This window comes from Mchenga conophoros, linkage group LG22 (assembly GCF_057382185.1).
Source record: "Mchenga conophoros isolate Kocher_MC1m ecotype Shallow Benthic linkage group LG22, M_conophoros_male_GT1.1, whole genome shotgun sequence".
NCBI lineage: Eukaryota > Metazoa > Chordata > Actinopteri > Cichliformes > Cichlidae > Mchenga > Mchenga conophoros.
This window is the reverse complement of record NC_140546.1, coordinates 27952269-27978280: the sequence shown is the minus strand read 5'-3', so window position 1 is coordinate 27978280 and position 26012 is coordinate 27952269. Positions and strand designations below refer to the sequence as shown.

Sequence of the window (26012 nt, the reverse complement as noted above, 5' to 3'; positions counted from 1 at the left end):
CTTTTCTCTTTTTGTACTCCACATATAATAAGTTCGTCTAGGTCTTTCTCAGCCTCGTGGTTGTGTATTTGTCTGTCTTTGCGCTCAACCAAAATCCTCACGCCTTCCCCTTATGTAGCCTGTTGGAGAGCGTTAAGGGCTACAAGAGCAGCGAAACGTAATAACCAGTGAAGCCCTGTCAGCACGACTCATCCTCCAGAAGGCCTGCACATCAGTCCATAGCAGCCCAGATTAAGTCATGCTCCACAATAAGTCTGACACATGGAGTTGGAGATTATAGCAGCAGACCATTTCCACCATCTACTAATGCAGATCGTCTAAAGCCCGTAGTGGAGTGATCAAACAGCGCACTCTGGTGGTGAAATAAAAAAAAAATACTACTTATCTTTTTTTGGTTTGTTTTAATCTGATATTAAAACACATTACAAAGTCAGTATGCAAATACTCTTATCTTTTTAAATTAAATTATTGGAAAAAGCACAAGTCATGAACAGGTTTTTGTTGATGTGAGCTTTAACCAAGAGCTCAAATGAACCCATATCTGCTCCTTAAACTTCAGTTTTGAAAGCTAATAAATAAAATACCACTTGACAAGTGTAAAATACAGGCAAGTCTGACATTGAGTATATTATGTTCTTTTATATCCTCAGTTGAACAATCAGTCCAGTAGCTCACACTATCCAAGATACGGAAAAAAAGCAACAGGTGTTCACAATAAATGAAGAGTGGAGAAGATTTATCAGGCAGCATGAAACTGATGAGAATACAGTATGTGGATAAATGATACCGCTCCAGTAAGGAGTTCAGTCTGTTTCCTCTGAAGTGTTGAGAGCGAGAGCAGGCATCACTGCCAACATCCTCCTATAGTCCCATGAGGATGTCACACAGTGCAAAAACAAAAACAGTTTGCAAAACTACCACGCAAAACAGAGTGCAATTCCTCCTAGCCTCAGGTAACACCAACACTGTTACTGGTAACGAGTCTGATGAACAGAAGGGACTTGCAGACTGCCGCTGCCCAATCTGACTGATCATCAGCACCTTTTCTAAAGCCGTCCATGTTGACTTTACTGTTACAGTGCTTTCTCCTGACCTCAGGTTGTTCGCAGAGGCTTGAAGTAAAATTATAGTTCATAAAGACATGATCCCATTTGTATACTTTTGGCCATTATTTTCCTTATTATTAGACCCCCAGGGACCATCAGTCCATCAGCAGAAAATTGAATAAATATATTTATAATTCAGGTCATTTTCAAGTAAAACATCCAAGTATTCTCTTATCTTATCTGTCAGGATTTGAAATATTTAACTTTTCTTTTTACTGAGGAAAAACAATGTTTGATGGATATTTTACTGTGCCTGTCTGGTTAATCGGGAAAAAAGAGACATGAAGACATTGTGTGAAACAGTTTGATGTGAACTGGACTGATGGTGTGGAACAGCTCATAAACAAAACATGTGCACCGATTTAAGATCAAAGTATGTGCTGTCCCAAACTCTATGTAGACATTGTAATCAAAGTAAAAGCGGGGATTTCGCACAGCATTTGCTTCACTTCAACATCATCTAACACATGCAGGCGTCATGTTTTGCTGTGTGTGTTAAGCTTCTAAGCATTTATCTTTAACTTCATAATTATCACATCAAAAATTTGTGGATTTTAAAGCGTACAAGTTTCTTTGAAGTCACAGTCCCAGTGTTCCCAGATTTCAGTAGCAGTTACTTTGGTGAGTACAGGGTTAAAATAAAAAAAAGAACAGAAATAATGGCCAAAACTATAAATTTTAGAGCCAAGTCATTATATGCTCGAACCTTCAACTGGAAAACAAACATAAGCATTTCATATATTGCAGATCCCTCTTTGCTTCAATAAAAATGAACAAGCTTAGCGGAGCATGTACAAAGACACAAAAAAGGAAAAATGGCTACCCTAAAGCTTGGTTTTAGTCCAAGGCAATTTGTGGATTTGGAAATCCTGTGTATTTACAGTTTGTCGAGTCCGTGATGGCTCAGTCCATGAGTTCATACCTGCTGTGCTGGATAAAGATGGTTGTGTCTTATTTGACCTTGTTTTCTTCCTGAGTGTTTTCTCCTATCACCACTATCTGTACGTGCGACAGGTGTCCGCTAGCATCCAGTTGCACCTCCTGAACCCTTTCAGTGTGTGCCTCCTGCAGCTGGTGCTGAGTCTCCTCCTCCGTCTCTGCCGACATGGTCATCTCCACCCCACTCTGGACCACCATGGTGGCCCCTTCTCTGCCTGACTCCCCGGTCAGCTGGAGCTCCATCACTCCCACTGCCTGCTCCACAGGAGTTGGATTGATCTCAATGACCGTGTGTTCCTGGCTGCCCTCCACTTCCCCCTGCATCACCTCCTGTTGCACTAGCATGGTGCCGTCTACCACTTGGCCTTCTATGGGCACCACCTCTGCACCGCTGGCCTGCTGGCTTAGCTGCACCAGCTCCATGGGGCTCATTACTGTGCCCAGTTGGCTGGAGTCCTGCAAAGCGGTGGTGCCAACCAGTGTCAAACCTGAGGACGGATGCAGGGTGATGGTTTCTGTCTTACCATCTCCAGCCACCATGTAGCGGGTGAAGACCTGCGAGCCGGCAGGGAGTAATGTGACTGTGTTGGAGGACTGGGACAGCGAGGCAATAGGTAGGCCTGCCACGGTGAATGGCTGCCCCACTGAGGACAGCGAGATGGGTGAAAGAACGGTGAACTGCTGAGGCTGCAGAGTGGCTTGCTGGTTTATAGGGGTGGTCAGGAGGGTGGTGGTGGAGGCAGGTCTCTGGAGTCGAGGCCGCTTGGTCGGGCGTTTAGTGGAAGTTTTGTTTTTGGCAGGCTGGGGGCAGGTGAGAAGAGCTCGTACTTGCTGCTGCTTCTTCTGTTCTTCCAGCTGCACCTCCAGGTCTGCAGAGACATGACAGGACTGACAGTGAGGGCTGAGTCAACCACAAGAATGCATTCATTTTCAGCCGGGCAGATTTTTACAAGATTACAACGTGCACGTTCTTATATTGATCTCTAATATCAATATTCGTCAGACAGGCTAGGCATGTATAATCCAGCAAATGTCAAATCTAATTTCACAACATAAACCCTAACTCAATAAAAACATCATTCTTCATTTTAAGTATTCAAAAACAGTTTTGAGTAACATGATAGATGTGAGTGAAATAAAAATATATTCACACGGAAATTTTGACTGTTATGAGTCAAAAGTCATGAACTATCTGTTAGGATTCTGAATTGATTTACGACGTTACGCACCAGAGCTGTTATTTGTTAACTTTGACTGGCAACAGAAAGTATTTAGTGTAAACTTTGTCACATTGGGTGACACAGTGGTGTAGTGGTTAACACTGTTGCCTCACAGCATGAAGGTACTGGGTTCTAATCCACCAGCTAGTCGCGGACTTTCTGTGTGGATGTTCCCTCCATGTCTGCTGGGACTTTGGCTTCCTCACACAGTCCAAAGAGAACATATGGAGTTGGGTTACCTGGTGATTCTAAAGTGACTAATATTAACCAGATATCCAAACCTCTTATGTGTTCTCTGGATCCTTTATACAAACTGTGTCTGCGTCTTTCTGCATTCACGTAATTATTATTTTTTCCTTATTTTCTATGTAGCCAGTTAACTCTCCATCAGTGTTCAGCATAAAAGCAAAGCTTCCATTTGCTTCCCTCTGGGTTCAAGGAGCGCCAACCGAGACCATCACTGTCTTGGTTCAGGCAAATGATAAATCTAATTTAATTTCTATACAGCGATGATCCTACCTTGTTTGTAAAAAAAAAAAAAAAAAAAAAAAAAACTAAAACAAATACCCCTAAATTCTCCGTAAACTTGGTCCATAATTGACAAATAAAAAATGACTTGGAGGGAGGTTGGACACAGAGGTAAATAAATAAAAAAATAAGAACCCAAAAATGATATCCAGTCATGGAGGAAGCAAGACTGTACACCATCTGGGAAAATGATCTTGACTGTTATTACCTCGGATGGGAGCAGTGGGAGTCATCACTCTTTTTCATTATCAATATAGTCAGACTCAAAGCACAGCTGCTGTCACTGACCTGTGTCACTGCTCATTTTATCAGAAAAATGTGTAAAGAGAACAGTTATAGTGTGACTGTGGCTGCATTTTATTTTTTAAAATGATATAGTGATAATAATGATGATCTGCAGCACACAACCTTTTAATTATTGCTGGGTAATGGTGTAGTGCAGCGGTCTCCAACCTTTTTTGGGCCACGGACCGGTTTATGCCCGACAATATTTTCACGGACCGGCCTTTAAGGTGTCGCGGATAAATACAACAAAATAAAACTAGTACCGGTACTGAAAAATAGAAGAGTTGTTCATAACACACGTGAAAAGACCCAGGAAAACCGAGTTAACGATAAAAAGGATAACAAAATAACGCTGAAAACCGATAAAAACCCTGAAAACTATACATTTCACACCTGAGCATCAACTCTCGCGGCCCGGTACCAAACGACTCACGGACCGGTACCGGTCCGAGGCCCGGGGGTTGGGGACCGCTGGTGTAGTGCATTTGGGAGCAAAAGCCTCACAATCAGGAACTGAAAGATTGCAAATTAGAACAACTGTCTGAAGAATTTTGCTTAATCAAAGAGTGGAACTCAAGATGGACTGAAACCAAATTTTGATTCTCTATTTTTGTCTTTTTCTTTTAAACCTCATGTCTCTCACCAATAACAAACAAAAGTAACTTGTTTTCCCACATATATGTAACAATAAAGCCATTGACTTTTGGCTTTTTGCCTTTTTGAGGAGTAGACAGGAAAAATGGGGAGCGTGCGCATGGGGAGACATGCAGCAAGGGGCTGCAGGTTGGACTCAAACCCAAGCTGCTAGATTTGATGCATGAAACATGCCTAAACAACTATTTACTATGATTGGCATTATCTTGACCTTCAATAGCACTGTCAGGAGCCTTGGAGTCATCTTTGATTGGGTTTTTCTTTAACTGACACATTAAACAGACATCTAGGATTACCTTCACTTATCTCTGCACTATGACAACATCCTGACTCAGAGGGATGCTAGTTCATGCATTTGTTACATAGAGGTTGGACTAGTGTAACTACTGATTATCAGGGTGCTCTAAAAGGTCCCTGAAAAGGCTACAATTCATCCAGGACACCAGCACAAGTGTACCATATGACCACATGTCTTCCAACCAGAAATTACTTCAAGATCATTCTCATTGGCATGTGCAAAGTCCTAAAAGATTGTCCTTAAATATCCCGAAGACCTCACAGTACCAGTTTATCCCAGTACAACACTTACACTTCCTAATTTCCAAAAGTAGAATGAAAGGCAGAGCCTTCAGCTGTTAAGCCCCTCCCTGTGGAACCAGCTGCCAGTTTGGATTCAGGAGACAAATTCAATCTTTCGATGGTTTTGAATTTAGCCTCAAACCTCAACTGTCACTTAACCATCACTTAGTTATGCTACTTTGGGCTCAGGCTGCTAGGGGATTTCCTAGGATCCACTAAGCATGTCTTCTATAAGCTATTCAGGGTCACTCTCTGTGCTCTTTCTTTTTTTTTGCCTTCTTCCTCTCCTCAATCCCCATCAGCAGAAGGCTGCCCCTCCTTTCCTGTTAAAAGAGAAATCTTCCTTCCCACTCTTGCAAAAGTGCTTGCTAACTGAGACTCACATGATTACTGCAGTTTAATTCAATTTCCCTTTACTTTATTACGTAAAGCCATGATTGTTTTTAACAATTGGCTCTATAAAAATGATTTAAATAAAATTCGTATGAATTTAGCGGCTCTATGTGGCAGCTCCTGAAGTAGAGCCTTGTTTGTGTTCTGTACTCACTGGTGAGCATGCTGAGCACCTGCTCCTGACTGGGATCCGTCTGCTGCTTTCTCCTCTCCACAATCTTCTTGACCACATCGAGCAGATCGAAGACCTGGGCGAGGTTACTGAGCACGGCCACCTCTACCAGACAGGAATCTGGGATCAGTGCAGCAAGCAATCAAAAAAAATTACTTGGTCAGTCAGAAAGGAGGAACAGATTCAGCTGTTTGCACAGTAAATCAGTGTGGTATTACTCTAAAAGAAGCTTTTCTAAAAAGCTTTCTGCTGTTGGACAGTCATTTTCAGTTTCCAACAGCAGCTGAATTTGCTCTTTCTTTCCATGCATTTCTTATTCACATAGGTCAGAGTGTGTCCCACACAACGCCTCTGTTTTGGCGATGCAGTTTCCCAGTGCATGTTGGCGTCGTTCTGCACCTGTGTCCTGTAGGCTGGCCGGATCCATGCGCTGCTGCACGCTGTTTAACAGCTCCACAAGCTCCGTGTTGATGTTGGTCACCACTTCACCCAACAAACCCACATCTGCAATGCCCTTCCAAAAGTTCAGTGTGTCCTCTGCGGACAAACAGACAACACAGAGCAATCTTACTCACACACAGTGTTACATATATCCATGCTGTTGGAGATGATTTCCATCTCCGTGCTGTTATTATACTCTTAATCTGTGTTTGGATGTGTGCTCAGTGTTACCAGAGATCTCAGCTGATCCCTTTTTGTCTGCAGACTCCGATGAACTTGAGCTCCAGTCCAACTTCCCGCTCAGGACCTTTGCTCGGTCTTCTGCAGCTGCCCCACCATTACCCAGGATCACCTGACCTGTAACTTGTACAAGACAACAGACATGACTGAGGAGAAGAATTTTAAATGCAATTCTGGATTTAAGAGGGAGCCAAACTTCAGTGTCACATTCCCCCACCACACTTCTTTATCTTTAGTGATCTTTTTTTTGTTGTTGTTAATTTTACCTTATATCCTGCTGGGAAGCTTTCATCATGTCTCACAGTTAATTAGCAGTTTTCTGTATCATATCATTTCTCTGTGTGGGCTGAATAATTATCACCTAAAGCATTAAATGATATGCAGTGTATTAAACACCCAGCAGTAGTTTGCAGGAAATTATAAAAACTTAGAAGATCAAGCCAAACTAAATAAGCAATTTGTCTGCAGACAGACAGATTTTCTTTTTTTAATTATTCTTTCATTCAGCTGCGCTGTCACTGTAAAACATGTCAGTGTTGGATGAAAGCAGGTGAAAATATTGCTTTTCTTCACCACTAAGCTTGTTGAACAGGTGGTTTGATAATACTGCTGTTGGCTCTGTAGCCATGAAGGTAACAGCAATGAGCCCCGTTGCTATCAACTCTAGAAGGACGCTATCGTTTTCTCCAGCTGGGTTCAATGTCTCGATTTTGTGCTGTTTGTGTCAGACAGAGAGGAGAGGCTGCGCTGTAAATTACACCACTAATGACAATGTCATCTTCACTGTTGTTGTGTTATCAGATTTTTGTTTAGAAAAGCAGAAGCAGCTTTTGTTGACTCTTATAATAGTTTACATGAGCACAGGTGCACCTAAACACATTGTGCAGTTTGCACACATTTATTTTCAGTCTAGAGAAACGCTTGTATTGTGGAGAGCTCCACCACCAGCATCATCCTCCTGCTTTGTTTTCCATGACACTAAAAAACCTCCACATTCTTTCAGCAAGCTCATATGTTTCTTTTCTGTAAAAACGCAGACCGCATAAAGGACTTTTAAATAAGGGTTTAGAAGTAAACTTGTAACTGTGCCTAGTAGAAACAGTCAGTGGCCCTTATGTTAAACCTATCTTTTGACTGAAAAACACAACAAATATAACAAAATACTCAGTTATGGACTATAACATCACTGCTGTTTAAATGAGCAAATCTGGACTCACTGCACCTTCTAGTCAGTTCAATTCAAATGTATTTATACAGCATGAAATCACAACAACAGTTGCCTCAAGGCGCTTTATATTGTAAGGCACAATAATACACTATATTCAGATTTTTACCTTGAGAGGATGTAGGTGTGGTAAGTCCGGTGCCATCAGGAGGGAAGCGTGTGTTGTTTATTAAAAGGTCAAACTTGGTGCTGCGACATGTGTTAGTGCACAGAGTGCTGTGCTGGTAGAAGTCCAGCTGACCGGAATCCATCATTTTTCTGGAGAACAGAAATGAGGAAATATATAAAAAAGGGGAAAACATGTTTGTTTGACCAGAGATGCTATCATCGTTGTCAAAAACATTTGCATCTTTTAGAAGTGAAGATCCAGTGCAGTGCCTTTCTTTCAGTACACTTATTCTGTTTGGAACTAATAACCACAGGAGCAACTGTGTAAAGTGCAACAACTAAGTCGTGTCTGAGAGTTGCCCACACAGATATCCTGGAGAGAATATTAGAAGAGGTTTACATAAAATGTGCAACAGACTTAAGCAGTGCGTCTGCAATACATGCAATATCTGTATGCATTTAAATCAAGTTTTGCTTACAGCAGTCCTTTCCATACTGGCAGGGCAAAATCCACAGTTGGTGTTCTGTGCAAACCTGTATTCTAGAGTTACTGTGCAGCTGATAGAAGCTTTAGAAGGTGCATGTTTTAAAGCTGCTGCTTTTTAGTGTGACAGTCTCTCTGTCTTTGTGTATCTCTCAAAAGTATTTCCTGGTTGAACGACAACAGTTCAAAAAAAAAAAAAAAAGGGAGTTTTATGCCCACTGCTTTAAGACACTTCATAAAATGTGTCCCAACTATTTTGTCTCATGCCAAGAACATGAGACAAGAACATGAGACAAGAACATGAAAAATGTTGGTCTTGGTTTAAGTGTGTGCATATTCCTGCATTTATTTCCACTTTCTTATTTTAACATTGCTGCAGGGCTATTCCACATGTTAATTTAATGCTGTGTTTTAGTGCTGATTGTTGCCAGTTTTGCTGGACTGCATTATTTCACTGATCTACAGCCAAAACAGTTGTAAATCAACAAGCACTGCGAGAGCACAACCCTCTACCAAGGCAGCTCACTCTCTGTATTTACTTAATATAATGAAATCTTATTTTGGTATTATTTCGAATGTGTAGCTTTCATTTCATTGTTTAGTAAATTTATTTAAATGTTCAATAAAAAAACCCAAATAAAAAAAAAAGGTTTTGATCACAAGTTTATCCCCCCCCCCAAAAAAACAAACAAAACAAAACAATACTCAACAAGGAATATTATACACATGTTTTATATTTCAGTGGTTATCTAACCTGTTACTGTAATGTTATAATAAAATAATGTGTTTTATATCATATATTTATATTTCCTATATACATACATCTTGTCAGTACACACAGTGGCAGTAAGAATGAGTTTAAATAGCTCTATGTAGTGTAACTATCACTTTGACCTTCAGATTAACATTTTGCTCTTGAACCAGAGGCGAAAGGTCAAATGTAAAATCATATTTTAAATCCTTATAAATGACATATTTACTGTCATATACACTTCAGCGTCTGGCACGTGTTACTTTAGCCTAAGCTGTTGTTGTGATGAAGGTAGAAACATTTATCTGGATTGTTTCTGCTCTCCTCCGGTACATGAGGAAAAATATCTTCACTCCTAAATGTTTAAGACGTTCTTCAGAGTTAGCCTTCTCACATGCAGCAAATAATGTACAGCTTTAGCTTTGGACATCTGCCATTTCTGGAACCAAGGTTGAGACAAATAGTTCGTTTGGATCAGAAAACAACAGGTCCCCTGAAATGTGTACAGGGCTTAAAGTAAGGGTAATTTCTTTATGGATGTCTATTTTGGGATTATTTTTAGTAAACAATTTATTATTAACTATATTATAGAAGCTATATTACTTCTCAAACACTTCAAACCTAGAAAAAAAAAAAAGAATCTGTTGGCTCACAGCTTTCTTGCTTTTGAGACTTAGGATCACCCAGTGCTACTACCTTCTGGCTCTGACTGCCTGCAGTGCGTCCACATGACAGGAGATGCTGTGCCATTGCCAGTAACCATATAAGAGTCACTGGTCAGAAGGAGACACTGTTGCATCTATGTAAAGCTGCAGTTTTTTTTTTTTGGATAGTCAAAATCCTCTGCTTCTCCTGTGCTTTTAATTAGAGGCGCATATACAGATGTTCTACCCAGTAAAGAGAATCTTAACCCTGCACATTGTTGGTGACAGACTAGTAACCTTTAGACTGCAAGAGAGATTGAAAATAGCTGTGACACAATTCATCAATTTGAAATAGAAAACTCAATGTGAAAAAACCCCACTTTGCTCATTCTTTCACTGCTAGAAACCAACAACTAATTTTATCCAAGTCCAGACACAAATGTCAAAGGCATGAAAATGATTCAATATCTGTCAAACTGAGTTGATCACTACACAAGATGTAAAGCATAGATGAAATATTGTTGTCAAATGATGTCAAATAAATCCAAGAAACTGAAAAGTGTGTATAATAACGCAAACTGTATTATTTGCAGTGCAGTCTTCCAAAAGCCATGTGATCACTGAAGCAATATACGGCTAAGCCACAGCACACACAGAGGGTTTTTTACATTAATAAAATAAGTCTACTTTACTCATCCAAACGGTAGTGTATCCCTGAAACTAAATAATTATCCATGAATTTATCTGCAAGACACAATGATCACAGTCAGGTTTTCCACTACAGGCAACATACATTTCATTGTAATACTGATTAGCGCAGCTTAAACGTGATATAGAAAAATCTATTTCGACCAGTCAAAGAGACAGGAAGGCCCGTGGTTTATCGTTATCATCTCACTCACACTCAGAAGTGAGGCAACAGTGGCTTGTTAGTTTCCTGTCACAGAGCCACAGAAGAACATTTGAATATTTATTCTAGATGGATGAGTCACATCTCAGCTCATTACCATGTGGTGCAGCGCAACCAACCAGCACTTGCTCATCTAAGGGCCATAGAATGTCAGTGTTCTGTCTCAAAAATAAATCCCCTCACCTCAGCATGACTCCCCCCATCCTGATGGCTCTCTTCCAGTCTTTCAGAGTAGCTTTTCCAGAAATGTGCACAAACTGCTTGGGACTGATCAACTGGTCTTCATACTAGTGGAGAGATTGCCAGTTTAGTAAATATGTTCAATAAGTGCAATGATGAAACAACAGAAATAACTAAAAGCAACACATTACAGTATCATATGTCTTGTCTTTGGCCTTTAATATGAAAATGTAATAGATATGCTGTGGTTCTAGAATCATGGTAGACTTCTAACCATGAGCAATTGTAGCAGCTAGAATAGCGAAATATTTTTTTACTGTGTTATATCAGGAGAAAAAAATATAAAATATGCATAAGTTTTCTCAACTTTAAATAATAATTTTCATGTGATGTACTGAATTCTGTTTTTTCAGTGCTACACTTCCTATTTAATGGAAGTGTATGCTCGATGCTCACAAGACAACAAAGAATTTCAATTGGATCAGAAGATTGAATGGACTTAGTAGTTCATTACAAATACAGTCTGACCTATGTAATTCAACTCATAACACTGCGATCAAAAAATGAGCATTGTTGTGAAAGCATGAACGAGAACATTTATCTCATAACTGCTCGGTCGTTTCATCCATGTCTGCTTGGAGCATGGTTATTTGAAACCCGCTACTTGCAGTGAGAAGAAATGAACTGGATGACTCTGTAGATATAGTGGGACACTTGTCAGTGCTACATGTTTATTTCCTGCTCAGAGTCTATTGAATGACCTAGTTGTCACGTTGCTATATTTGGCAATGTTTTAATGACTTGTCATTTTACTCCATGTGAGCCAAAAGAAAAAAAGGGATACTAACCTTCACACATTTCACATTGATTCCTGGGCACACAAACTTTTTCACTAGCAACACAGCTTTACAGTCACCACACGTTATAGGGCAGCCAATTTCAACGTCGTCTCCCTCAGTTTGCTCTACAGGGAATAAATGTATGCAACATTTACCAACAAGCTTTATGTAATGCAATCTGCAAAACTCATGGATCGTTACATCCCTCAAGTTGTCTGAATCATTGTGACAACTAGGGCTGGGACATATCATACCGTTCACGGTAACACCGGTATAATGTTGGGCAACGATAGGAAAATGAAATATCGCAATAGAATATGGGTAAAACGCGCATGTGCAGTGATTTTGTTTTCATACGCACATGGAGGAAAAAGCAGAATGAGGAGGGCGAAAGCGGATCGTTGAAGGAAATGAACCAGAATTTGTTTGTAAAAATGCTGCAACTTCAGTGGTGTGGAACAGGTTTAGCTTTCGTCCGTCAGATACACAACAAAGCACTATTTTTGGTACAGCATGCTAGCGGGCCGTCGTTATTACCGTGTTTGTTGGAAAATACGGTACACTTGAAATCAATCCTTTGATTTTTCTGAAAATCGACAGTTCCCCTTATAATCCCGTGTGCCTTATGTATGAATTCTGGTTGTTTACCGACCTCGAAACGATTTTATGTCGTACACGGCGCTCGAAAATCTGTCAAATGTTTTAGTACGACTTTGCTAAGCTACGAACCCGCACCGCTTGATGGATTGTCGGAGCATTACAGCTATTGTAGGCAGGCGCCTCGCAGAGTGATACGTACTGTGCTTCAACATAATATTACCGTATTGTGTGTGTATAACCTCTTTTTAAGTGTTGTGGATATTATACATGGTTATGCTGAGGATATGTCGGCCAGTTTCCACTGGAAATGTCTTTTGGTTAAACTGTCAGCAAGGAATTTGCACTGTTACGTCTTTATATAACTTTAATGCACATAAAAACAGCTGCTTGTTTATGTGAAAATACAGTGATGTTTTTTTTTTGCACTAATAAAGTTGTGGAGTTGTAAAGTATTTTGTCTAGTGTCAATTATATCGTCAGTTATATCGTTATCGCAAATTTTCAAATGTATATTGTGATAAATATTTTTGGTCACATCTCCCTGCTCTAGTGACAACCACTTACCTGAATGAGATTCAACAGCCATGACAGCCGCATCTGTTTCAGCAGACTCGTCTCTGAAAGGATAGATAGTTGGGACATTTTCTCCTGGTACAGCAGAGTAAGCATGGGAAATGACTGACCATCTGGAATCTCTGTAGCTCTGATTGTGGTGTTATACAACTTTGAAGTGAATTGTAGTTTCTCAGTACATACCCAGTGGTGATTGGCTGGAGCTGGAGGATGACCTGAGTCTTATTAGGGTCATCGGGGTCACCTTCACCACTGTCGTCCTTTACCATCACCACTTCCCCCATAGGTACAGTGACCTCATCAGTGGTCGCCATCACACTCATTGAAGTAGACTAGAGGGAGGGGGCCACTTCTGTGCAACAGCTACCTAGGGGTTTGTTCATCTGAAAAGCCATAAATATATTAAAAAGAAAGGCAGATGATGGTTATAAAAGGCTGTACATTTTTCTGATTGTTTGCATTTCAGTTCAAACTGAAATTAAGAAAAAAATGCTTCACCTACAAATAGCTGAATATCTGAGTCCTTAACTCATCTTTAAAAGCCCACCATAGGTATTATTAGTTAACTTCTGCTAGCTAACATTGGGTGAGCTAACTGACTTGTATAACATTATAAGAAAGAGACATGACACTCCAAAAATACTAAGATGCAATTTATAGCAGAATTCCAAAAAAAGCTCAAAGAGGGTGGGAGCAAAATAACCTCAAGGGGATAAAATATTTTAAAGCTTTTTTTGAGCTAAAGTCAGAAAACTTTGATAACCCATCTTGAAGTATCTCTAGGCATCCCAAGATGACTGATGAGTTAGCGAACTTTGTCCTCAAAGGACAAAGAAAAAGCCTGAATATTTAGTGAGCCTCTGCACTGATTACATTCAATTCATTGAGGCGTTCCAGCTGAGATAAGAATGTAAGTGCACACGTGCCTACAAATAAAGACTAGTTATGTGACATTTATTGGCATCAGCTGGATTTACTCAGATTTAGTCAGCTGTATTGGCTAAAACAGCAGAAGTTGTACCTGAAGATTTGGACTACCTTTATTTATTTTGACAGGAACTGTGGGGCCTTCATTGTTCTTTCCATAAAACTTTACCACTGTGCTTGGAGAACAGGAAACGCCTGATGAAGTTTGACCCAACTAAAAAGATTTTCTTAGTTACTACAATCGACTTCTTTACTGTGGCTGACTACTGTGTAAGGCCAGATCCTAATAAGCTTTTGTCAGTCATCACTTTCAGCTGTGTTTTTGTATTGTAGTGGCTTAGATAAAAGAAATCCTGGTAAGTTTCAAATATTTATTAGAGATGGACTGATCCGATATTACGTATCGGTCCGATACTGACCTAAATTACTGGATCGGATATCGGAGAGAAATAAAAAATGTAATCTGATCCACTCAAAAGCACCTCACAAAACCTGCGACATAGCGTAACCCAGCTCATAACCTTAGCACGTCGGAGGAGTATGCGTTGTGATAGAGCGGCTATGGCATGCGAGACCTGTCGGTGGTCTGGCTGAGGATTTGGAGCCTCGCTACCAAACCGGAATTTAATCTCCGAGAAAGTTATCCCAGATGAGTAAAGCATGTGTGTAAGTTCATCTCTGAATGTTTGTGAAGCATTCCCAGCGAATGCTGGGAGCGACTGCCTCTCATTCTCTCCCTCTCCTGCTGCTACTTCAATCATGAAACTGATCAATGATCAGCTGATCGGCTTTTCTGTCGCGAGTCCGTCTCTCTTGTTAGTGTATCGCCCACTTTGCGCCACAAAGACAAGCTGTTGTTAGAATTTATTTAATATTACTTTCTACACCAGGATCCTTTTCTACGTAGCTGACGGCTGGTAACTGTGCAGGGGCGGGTCTAGCAAAGTTTTGCCAGGGGGGCCAGGTAGGGCATTAACAGGGAAAAGGAGGGCACAAAGACATACTTTTCTTTCTTATTGTCATGTCTAGCTTTTAATAAATAATTATCTGAATCTTACAACCAAAGTTTTCATCTGATGTAAAATGTATAGAAATCCATTATTAACTATAAAGTCAAATTTATAACCTACTAAGCTATAGTACTTTTTCCTTTGGGAAGGTACCATCTGTGCAGTCTGCAATTCTGCTGAAGGAGGATGTTGAATCTATTTAATTATTATAGAAAAATTATTGATTTCTGTGCGTTTTCTTTTACATGTGCATTAAATTAGAGTTGATTATATCAATTAAGCATTATAGGGCAGAGGGTGGGGGGTGGTTCCCTATTTTTTTTTTTCCTTTTTTGTTCGGAGTTGGCAACCTTATTAGTTAGGTTGCTTAATATTTCCACTAAGTACTCTTTAAAATACCAGAATAGGGAGGATGGTGTGGGTTTAAGTTTATTAGATTGATCAGTATTGCTGATCTATGACATATTTGGGGTACAGTGTATTTTTTGCATACAGGTATAACAGAATAGCTTTAGTTTTGTTTTGTTTTTTTAAACTTGAGTATGAACTTATACAAAATGCAACAAGATATTTAAAAAAAACATTTTATTGATTATAAAATATGCTATATCGGATTTATATCGGGATCGCAGATATCCAAATTTAGGGTATAGTATCGGACATAAAAAAAAAGTGGTATCGTGCCATCTCTAATATTTCTGCAGCTATATACAAGCTGATTAAAAAATAAACAACAAAAACAACCTAACACTATTTGTTTCACCCTGTATATATTATCCAGACAATTGTAGCCTGCTTCAAAATCTGACAATTGTGCCCCAAGGAATACTCATAAGATGAGTAATGTGAAATTTTCAAATCCTGTTATTATTATTATTAATAACTCTTTGTTTAAATGTAAATATTTGATGCAATTTAAAAACTAAATTACACAAAACTACTCGTTTCCTTTTACTTCATTGTTAGTGACTTCTTAGAGACCACTTCTTGAAGGAGAGCTCCTGGCTTCATGGCCCACTCTTTGCGAAACTCTGCTATTGACATTAGTTGAACTCATGTTACTTTAAATTGGATTGGAAAAATATCTGCCAAGATTAAAATATAAATCTTATTTCAATGTTGAGGTGCTGTTTCCAAGTAAGGTGAGCTTAGCTAATTCAAACCAAAGAATGCCGCGTTTTGTAAATGGCCTGACTGGTCCACTTGTTTGAGACTAATATTAACTGGATTAATATAAGTCATTTTTACGTAACGGTTTGCTAGTGTGCACGTAAGGGTTACACGCGAGATTATATAGGCTAGTAAATTTTCAGAAGCTGTGTTTTGCCGAAATGTGAAACCACGATAGCCAGAAAAGCAAGCTTTTATTTTTTTAAACGGATACATTTTCTTAGTAGAATACAGCAAGAGTGGGTTTTTCCCACGCGCATTAGGCATTAGAAACCGCAGTTTTACGTGTTTTGGGGGCTACTAACCAACAAGTGGCTACAAAACCATTCGCAGCTCAATTAAAACTACACCTGCAGATAAATTACTTTTACTAAGTTGGCTTGGTTATCGCTACCGCTGTAGCCAGCTGACTACTTTTCGCTGTCGGAGCTCCTCAGACCAGGCTCGACGGTAGCCATTACGGCTAACACAAGGGCGTAACTTGATGTGTGGGAATCCAAACAATAGCGTGAACTCCACTGCCCGAGACGGGTAAAGCTTTGCATTTACAGTGTGACGGCTACGTGCCGCTTGTCTATGAACCGTACGTCCCTTCGTAACTCTGCATTTTAACTCTCCGCTCCCCCTCAAAATGACGTCTCCCTGTGCGGCGGCACGTACAGCAAACAACGGCACGGCGACGGCGTTGCCCCTCCATTCAGTTCGAGCCTGGCTGACTGAACCCCCTCCGCAATGTACCCAAACCACCCCGCTAAAACTACAGCTTGTGTGGCGAGAGCGGTCGCTATTTTACAGTTGTGTATATTTAAAAACACACAGTAAAAAAAATAGCTCGTTCTTACCGTTTTAAGAAGCCAAACGCATCCCTAGATAGAGGAGAGCTGCGGAGCATGCGCACTCAGTAGCTATAGTTCGACTTCCTGCTGAACAGCGCTCGCCCTGTTTTCACTCTCGTGTAAACCGCAGGTTTTTAACCACCACTGTGACTCCTTATTAGCGAACCTATATATGCAGGCGAGAATAAGTGGGTATTACCTTGATATATGTTTTATCTGGTCATATCTCAAATAATTGTATGTTAATTTATGACAGTGTGTACTCTACATAGATCATTTTGGTACTATTATACTTGCATTAAACTTAAGAAGACAAATGCTTATTTCTGCAACGCAGGAGTTATGTGTATTCCGACATGGCTGGTCTTTTTGTTGACAATAGAAATTAGGGCGCCAAGATATGTGATCATCGGCAGCCCAAGAAGTAAAAATTATGCTTCCGAAATCTCTTGATGGCGATTCCGCAAGAGAAGCGGAGACCCCACCTCTCCTGTGCCAAGCATGGCAGAAGCCCTTTTTACCATGTACGCCGGACATCCTGCAACCTGACCAGAGGTAACCTGTTCTTCACTCAGGGTTCATGATGTATAAACCTCAAGTCGGCACAGAAAAGTTTCACAGTATTTTGTATAACTAAATACGGCAAATCAACCCTTTATCTTTCATTTATATATTTATATAGTCAACGGGAATAAAAACTTGACCGTATTTGGCTATTTAGTTTTGGACACCGAAAAGCATGATGGGTAAAGAGGGCGGGGCAATTGACATTGAATGCTGCCATTGGATGCTACATGCACTCGAATTAATGTTGCATTCAGGCAATGTGGGAAAGTCGAATACATGGTTACAATCGTAATCGTGAGATTCTGTGAGATTCTTTAAGAGCGATTACAGAATCTTGATAGTTTTTCGACCTCTCCCTGAGCCTTACATAGATTACCGAATTTAATTGAAAAATAAAACTTTGTTATATTTAATTTTATTATATACTGTTTACGCTGAATTAAAAGTGAATTACACATCAATAGAAAGATCATAATACTGTGGTGTGTGTGTGCGGTGTTCGTGTTCTCTGTTGCTCAGATTCCCAGGCGCAACTTGAGGACATTTACTAAGTTATCTGAATAGTAGCATATACGATCATATACATTTAAGTATTGCAATGATCTTTTATGATGTTCTCATAGCTGAAGAAAATCAGTAATATTCTAAAGCTAACCTAGTGTAATACAGGTCCTAATTCTTGGTTTGGATCGGCCTCACCAACAACATTTGTCCAAATTTTTACCTAACTACCATAAATCAATCAAATCCAGGCAACGATTATGTTTCTTAAATCTGTCAGAAGAGGGCGCCAAATCTTTGTTAAGAAGACCATCCAGTCCAAACAATATTCAACGTACATCTATTTATTCATTTAATAACCAATATCCCTTATACATAACATAAAAATAAATAACATTTATTCAGTAATACTGTGGAACATGACCATCGGGGGATCAGAAGCTGTACTGTTGATGTTACATGGTAGAGAAACCCTACCTGTGATTATTTTGATCAGTTCACTGGATATGACACTATTAATTACATGGGTGATTTGTTTCTTTTTTCTTTCTTTTTTTAAATGTTCTTATTTGTTTTCTTTCTAAGACTGATGAGAGATAATTGGTATCAATAGCTGCTTTTCCACAACAGGAACAACAGTGACTATGACCTTTGGATGGACTCGCTATGCTGTCAAAGTAAGGAAAAGGGAAGAATTATTTGACCGACCAAAAAGTCCATACACAGAGGCATGTAAAAAGCTTTGGTAGTACTTTTCAAAGTTTCAGTGGGCTACAAGGGGGTCGGGCTTTTAGAGCAGGACATTTCTGATTGGTTAAATAGAATATTTGGAGCATATCATGCTGTTAATCACCTCTGGCTCCTCTTGGCAATAGATGTTTGTTTATTATGTTCCACGGAAATAGTTGGTTACAGATTCTAAAGCCCAGTTTGAGGGACGAGAGAGAGAAAGCAGCAGTGGTTAAGTCAGTTAGAAGAAAAAGTGTATACTGGAGAAAAAAAGGTTATTTTCTTTTTACCTTTTCTTTCTACAGGTGTTAAAATCTAAAGCACAGATATACACATTCTCTGTGGTCAGTAAAGAGATTGAACTGCCATGCTGTTAGCTCAAAAAGGTACTCTTTATATTGTATTCCAAAAAGCTGCTCACAAACTAAAATATAAAAATGTTAGGTTTTGGCTTGATTGACCAAAAAATAGTTCCAGAATGATAACTCCACTTACATATACAAACTGAAACATTTACATATTGGTGAACTTTATGAAGCTAAATTATTGGGCCAGAATTGAATAATGATCTTTTACTATTTATGTTCCTATATAGAAAAATTAAACAGAATTTTGGTGATATGTTTAAAACATAAAAATAATTTGTGGAAAGTAAACAGGAGTTAAACAGCACAGCCAAGGGTATGCACAGTTTGTAAAGCAAGACAAACTAGTAACACAGGTTTTGATAAACTGAATAGAGCTACCGTTTTCCTTTTTGCATTAAAAAAGATGCTAGAATAGCTTTGGATTTCGGTTTATTATATCATACAAATAATGCTGAAGCTGAATCCAAGTGTAATATAGTAAAAAGTGATACTAAACCAATAAACTAGTGATGCTTAAGGAACGATAGGAAGTATATTTTTTACAGCAAAGCTACATTTAAATCATACGTTCAACAAAACTGGCAGAGTGAAATATATCTATTTGAAGATAGAATAATTAAAGATTATTTGTCTACATGTGTATCCCCTGGAACACGTTAGGTTGGCACCAAAAGTCCAATATTTAAATCATTTTTCGGGGTTTGGAAAAAGTCAAAGACAAAAATTAAGATTTTGTAAACTAAGTGCATGTCTGCTACACGATTCAGCTTAATGTCTTCAAACTATGAAGTCTGTTTGCTCAGAAGTGTTCGCTGCTTGGTGTTTTTGCAGTTCATTTGTTGAAATAAGTCAGATGGAGGCAGTCCTTATCCTAAGCTATGCTAACTGCCTCCTGACTCCAGAACACTAGAAGATAATGTCGCATCAGTCTTGTCATCTCACTGGGAAAGAGAGATTGGAAAGAAAGCAAATAAGAATATTTCCACAAATTGTTTTCAAAGAACACAGAGAGAAGCTAGAGTTGGACTGAAAGTTAGTCATTCACCTTCATTGTAGTAATATTACTACTTACAGTCACTGCAGATGTATTGGTATAGCTTGTAAGATTACAAATAAGATGGAAATGAATCATATTTTTTGTGCTGTTGTTGATTGATGTATATATAAGTTTTCAATTGGTCTTTTTATCCCATAGATTCAATCTTTCAAAATAATACTTCTTCCTGTCTTTCCAGTGTTTTCCTCCCGACTACATGAGTCTGTAGTCGTCAGTAACGCTCACAGCACAGTGCTAACACACAGTATCATACAATACAATGTAACCCTTAGAGGCAAAAGTGAGAAAGGTAGTTGTACAGACTTGTTAGTTTTCATTCAGCACGTTTTCAAGGCTTGCCACCCCAACACTGTATTCCTCACCTATACCAAGAACTCAAAATGATAACATTTGATTGTCAAACAAACACAGACTTTCACCAGGGGAAAAAATGCAGTTTGAATTAGTGCAAAACAATAAATGAAAAACGAAAAGGGATTGCAGAAATGAGTTAGAATACATTCCTTGTCAAATACTAAGCTGCAACCACATGATGTACATTTTATTAACTGGTTCAGACAAATGAAAAAAAAGTGTCAGACTGGTCACATGAATGCTAAGTAAAAACATTAGAATGCATATTTTCTTACTGTTTACAGTGTAGTGTGTGTTGTAGAAGCCCCAGGGAAAGCAAACTGTACGCAACAAGATCCAGGCTTGCAAGCAGCAAATTATTAGCCTCTAGAGCCTTAAAGGAATTCATGATCCTCTTTGTTAAAGGTATTCACTGCAGGTTTTGGAAGTCATGTGTGCAGACACCCAATCATTCTCCATTACAGCTGAATAAAATCTACAGTACATTAGTTAGTTAACAAACAATGTGAGAAAGATTAACTTGCACTTCTTAACTATATATAGGTTGGTAAAAATTCTGCTTTTGAACACTGATAAAAGGGATTTCTTCTGTTATACTTATATAACAGGTCTAAAATACAATAGCCTACTACTGTAGCCCTTAAAAAAAACAAAAAACATTTAATATTCTTTAGGATTTTGCTGAAAAGATACTGATATGTGGGGGCCAAAGAGGCAAACTAGGCTAACTCAGCATGAAGACTGGAAGCAGGAGTGACAGCTATCACAATAGCTAGCGATACTAGCGCCTCTAAAATGCACAGCTTATCTTCCTTGTTGAATCTGTGGTTTAAAAAAGTCTAAATCATTTTTCTTATTAATAATTCAGCAGGGATTCTGGAGAGAGTTTTTGAGTGTCTCCAGCCAGCAAAGAAAAACTAAAGTCACAACAAAGATTTTATCACATTTGTTAGCTAACAAGGGATTTTAGTGACTTTGGGTGTAGGTATATTGCAGCTCCAAACTGTTGTTTTAGAATTATATTTATGTGCGTAAAATCAGCGTGAGAAAATTAATAATGGGAAATTCCTTTGTCACATTTATATAACAGGTCTAAAAACATCATAAAAAACACAATAACAACAGAACACTTACATTAGTGACTTTGGAAAACAGTTGCGTATTAACAACTTAACTGGTTGAGTGCCTCCAGCTGTTGAAGAGTAATAGATAAACTTGGTAACTACAGGTTTTAGTGGCTTTTCAGACATGGTTTAAACAAGAAAGTGCCAGTTTAGGGAACCAGTAGGCAAGTGATACAGGTACAGGAAAAATACACACAAACCCTTTTAGTTGGTGTTCAGAGGGAGGGGTTATAAGTTGTTAATTGCAATTTTGTCTGTTACATTTTTTGACAACTGTAACTGTGTTTTATAAAGCTGTCCAGAACAAAAACAGACAACAAATGCTCCCTTTGTTTGATTCTGTTTTGATCCAGCTACAGAACATTACCAAGGGCCACCACTGTCCCACAGGCCGCACTTTGGCAACCATGAATGTAAACATAAAATTAATTTGCTTAAACATGTTACTACTCTCAATTCTTTATGCTAAGCTAAGCTGGAGCTTTTCTCTAATTCTCTAAGCACTTTTAAGGCCCTACAAAGAATTTTATCAGGTTCATTTGTACAGCAAAAAGAAAATGAAAGCAAAAAAGGCAGAAAATGCAGCTAAATCCTTTGTCATGGTTTCATGACATGACATTTGTTGGGCTGATGGCCCGGATAAGATGAATTAAAGCCAGTTTAGAGGCCTGCAATAAACATATCAAAGCTCATTAGGTTTTGCTGTGCATATCATCTATGTCTATATCAATGGGGCATATTTAGACCTTAAACTTCCTTTTCTCACATTGCCACTTACTGCTATTGTGAATGTTGTATGTTACACTTAGTCTAATTACAATAATCTATGTTTATGTATACACTTTTACTACAAATAATCTCTACTTTTTTACAAAAAAAAAACCACATTATTAATCTATTCACAGAATGGTCAAAGGTCAATTTGGCATAAGTGCACACACAGCTTACAGTAGCAGGAGGAGCACATTGATTTAATATGGTGACACTTATTGCAGAGTGCACTGTTCACACTATGAATTAAATAGCTTTCAGTCACCTTTAGCTCTCATCTTTATAGATTTAACTATTATTTACAATGTTACAGCCACTTAAGACTGCAGGCAAAGCATTGCACAAACTTTTGACAAGTAGAAACCCATAATAGTACCATATGAAATGTGGATGATGCCAGACCATAATAGTCCATTTGTACTTTCGTATGCTCAGTAGTCCTTTAGCTCCATTGCTATGAAAAGGAGTACTGGCTACACTTTAAGCAACAACACCTGATCACATTGGCATGCTTTCTTTTTTTTTTCTTGAGCAAGATGAGGCTCAAAACAGCTCGACTCATGCTACATCATATCAAATTAACAATACAATACTTTCCCAACAGGTACACATTGGTATTTACTCTCGCATCCTGATTGAAAATAATCCCAGTGGTCTGAAAAATCAACACAGAAAGGTCACAAAACACAAGGTGAGGAAGTGATGGATGGTGATATCACAGGGTGCTAAGCCTCAGTGATTTGGTTTTGATGATCGGCTGTGAGACAAAGTGAGCTCTTGGTGTGATAGGATAGTGTTGGAACACAAAGACTTCTCAGTCAGCAGTGGCAGCTTTTTTCAGCTGATGGAGGGGCCAACTCTTCATCCTCTGCAGAGTAGAGAACCTTGGCAGTCAGGCCGCTCTTCACGCCATCCCACCCATCACGGGTGACGATCTCCCCCATCTTCATCAGCTCGTAGATGTCCCTGGTCAGCAGCTCAAAGGCCCGGTCCACATTGCTGTTGCACTTGGCTGATGTCTCCACATAGCGAATGCCCAGCTCAGCAGCCAGCTGCTCTGCCTCATCCCTGCTCACCTTCCGGTCCTTGTTGAGATCACTTTTATGGCCGATGAGGATGTAGACCATGTGGTGAGGCAGGATGTGCTCACTCACCTCCTTGTGCCATTCCCTCACATGGTCGAAGGTTTTACGATTGGTGAGATCAAAGACAAGCAGGCCACCTACAGAGTTGCGGTAATATGATGTTGTGATAGACCTGGTGGAAAGACACATTACTGGTGTTAGAAACCAAAGACAAACATCTCTAGACTTATAACTTCTAAATGTCTTGGACAGCTCTATGAACTTGGATGGTTCCTACCAGTTCACTACCCTTATACTGCTGTTTGTAACATCACAATATGAGTTTAATTTTTGTGGTGGAAAATTCATATCACTTGAGGTAAGTCCAAGTCCTCTCTGCCAAAGCAAGTCAAGTCAAACCCTGAGTCAAATCAAGTCTTTGAAGAAAAGGGGTGGCTGTAGCTCAGGAGGTAGAGCAGGTCTTCCAGTCTCCATGTCAAAGTATTGTTGAGCAAGATACTGTACCCAACTTGCCTGATGCGTTTTTCGGTGTGTGAGTGTGTGTAGGTGAATGGGACATGTATAAAAAAGCGCTTTGAGTGCTCAGTTACAATAGAAGAGTAGTCATAGTTCCCATTAATCAGTTTATAGAAAACAAACTTAAATATTATAGCCAAAGTGAAGCTCAAATGTCAAGACAGCGGAAACTAAGATAAGATCAAGTCCCATTTGACACAATCCCAAATCAATTTTCACACTGTTTTCCAAGTCAGTCAAGGAATGTGGTTGCATGCTCTCTTTTAAGTCTTTCAACTGTCTATTTGCAAGCTAACCACTTAAATGACACAAGAATTTCCTTTCAAAGCTGTGTTACTGGTGTTTTACATTAGTAAGACTCATGGAGTTACATCTGTGCTTTAGCTGGCCTTGCCATTCAGATGAAACTACTTATTGAGACAGTGTGCTCAATATGAGGGGAGTTAAATATGTTAAAACTGAAGCATACTTAATAAATTGTGTAAATTGTGTACTTAAGTGAATTGTGTCAGGACCTCATTTATGATGGTAATATATCACTGAATGGCATAATACATAATTTGATAATAAAGTTGGACCTCACCCAACATTTGGGACTTTTTTGTGATCAAAGTCTGTGAAATGTACAGGTCTAATAAATATATTCAAGTCATATTGCTATGGAAGGTCTGTCTCTCTTGGCTTCTTAAAACAATTTCTGTAATTTTATGAAGTCAAAACTTGCAATGCGAATGCTTTTTTTTTTTAACGTTTCATACATTAATGTGCTTAATTAAATGGAAACTAAACAATGCCATCAAGTGAAATAAAATACAAAAACACAAAGGATCCTTTGGGTCATAACATCTGGTGCATGATACTATTCTATTTATAAAAATATATGCACATACAGACTCTGATCTCTGCATTTGATGCTTTAAAAACCACAGATTCTACAGGCAGATAGGCAGAAGTGAAAGACAAGTGAAGTGAAGCCTGGAGGAAAACACCCTCAGAGGCTTCAAACGGGAAAGCAGATCTAAGAGCTTCTCCAGACACAGGAGTTCTTTAAAGGAAATGATCCGTGACAGTGGGCATGAAAAGCAGAGCAAGCAACAGGATAGATGAATGAAAACAACAACAAATAGATTTGGATCGGGACTTGTCATCCCCGCGAAGGCCTGGAAATTGTATATGAGGGAATCAAACTGGGGCCTAAATATGAGGAGGCTGCCCATCATCCATGAAAGCATGATGTAAGTCGCCGTGTCCTGTTGTTATACAGGTCAGGACATCGTAATATCTTCTATTGGCCTCCTTTCTCCGCTGTCTAAACTCATTTCATTACATGCTAACGAGACGGGGAAATGGCCCATATTCAATTTAAAGGGACTGAGAATAGTAGCCAAACACGACATTAAACCGAGGGCTCGCAATTATTTATTTAAAAATCTCTTTGAAGGACTATGGTTGTATACATATTTAGCTCAGATAGATTCTATATAAGATACATTTCACCTCACTATACCTGAATCGTTCCTGGCCAGCCGTATCCCAGAGCTGGAGCTTTATTTTCACCCCGGGTTCGATGTCAAGCGAGCGGGCATAAAAATCTACCCCGACCGTCGGGTCCGCCACATCGCTGTAAATTCCATCCGTGAAACGCTTCAACAGCGAGGACTTGCCCACTGTGGAATCCCCGAGTAGAATGATTCGAAACTGATATTGCCACAAAATATCCATGGCATGACTAGAGGGAAGATACCTGCGGAGTGAGTGTGTGTGAAACAAAGCCCTGCGCGCGGCGTGTTTACATGGAGCCCCAGCTGCTGCTACTGCCTTCTGTTCAGGAAGAGACGCGGAGCACAGAGCGGCCGCAGCAGTCATGTGATAGATTTACCTATGCTCTACTAGTCGAATATCACTCCAATAAACCCGCTACAACCTCATCTGGCCTGTGTATGTTGTAAAAGAATCATATAGGGGGTTTAAAAGCAGCAAAAACAGAACAATATATCTATATGAGGTCCGTCTTGGGCATGTTTTGCACAGAGTTTCCTTAACCACCCCCATTTATTTAATATATCGTCCGCTATTGATATCACAAAACCTAAAACACGCAGTGTGTTGCTGTCCGTGGTTCTGAA

The 26012-nt window shown here is 39.3% G+C and overlaps 2 protein-coding genes and 1 non-coding gene across 4 annotated transcripts; all 3 read right to left on the bottom strand.

Moving 5' to 3' along the window:
• Positions 1 to 381: 381 nt before the first annotated feature.
• On the bottom strand, positions 382 to 16948 carry gmeb1 (glucocorticoid modulatory element binding protein 1). Of its 2 annotated transcripts, none has more exons than XM_085262775.1 (10): positions 16821 to 16948; positions 13055 to 13254; positions 12863 to 12915; positions 11708 to 11823; positions 10863 to 10966; positions 7892 to 8040; positions 6549 to 6680; positions 6276 to 6413; positions 5859 to 5996; positions 382 to 2914 (listed from the first exon to the last, which is right to left on the bottom strand). In XM_085262775.1, the coding sequence occupies exons 2-10, from the start codon at positions 13192 to 13194 to the stop codon at positions 2058 to 2060; spliced, it is 1827 nt and encodes a 608-aa protein (XP_085118901.1). In that variant the 5' UTR covers positions 13195 to 13254; positions 16821 to 16948; the 3' UTR covers positions 382 to 2057. The 2 variants fall into 2 exon arrangements, with proteins under 2 accessions (XP_085118901.1, XP_085118902.1); XM_085262776.1 differs by having other exon boundaries at positions 6549 to 6674.
• A 252-nt stretch (positions 16949 to 17200) lies between these two features.
• LOC146549652 (U11 spliceosomal RNA) lies at positions 17201 to 17333 on the bottom strand. Its single transcript, XR_014890594.1, has one exon. It is a non-coding gene; the product is annotated as a U11 spliceosomal RNA (small nuclear RNA).
• Positions 17334 to 18210: 877 nt separating this feature from the next.
• On the bottom strand, positions 18211 to 25715 carry rab42a (RAB42, member RAS oncogene family a). The gene is made up of 2 exons (XM_085263505.1): positions 25394 to 25715; positions 18211 to 23542 (listed from the first exon to the last, which is right to left on the bottom strand). Exons 1-2 carry the CDS (start codon positions 25606 to 25608, stop codon positions 23104 to 23106), a joined length of 654 nt encoding a protein of 217 aa, XP_085119631.1. The 5' UTR covers positions 25609 to 25715; the 3' UTR covers positions 18211 to 23103.
• Between the last annotated feature and the right edge of the window lie 297 nt (positions 25716 to 26012).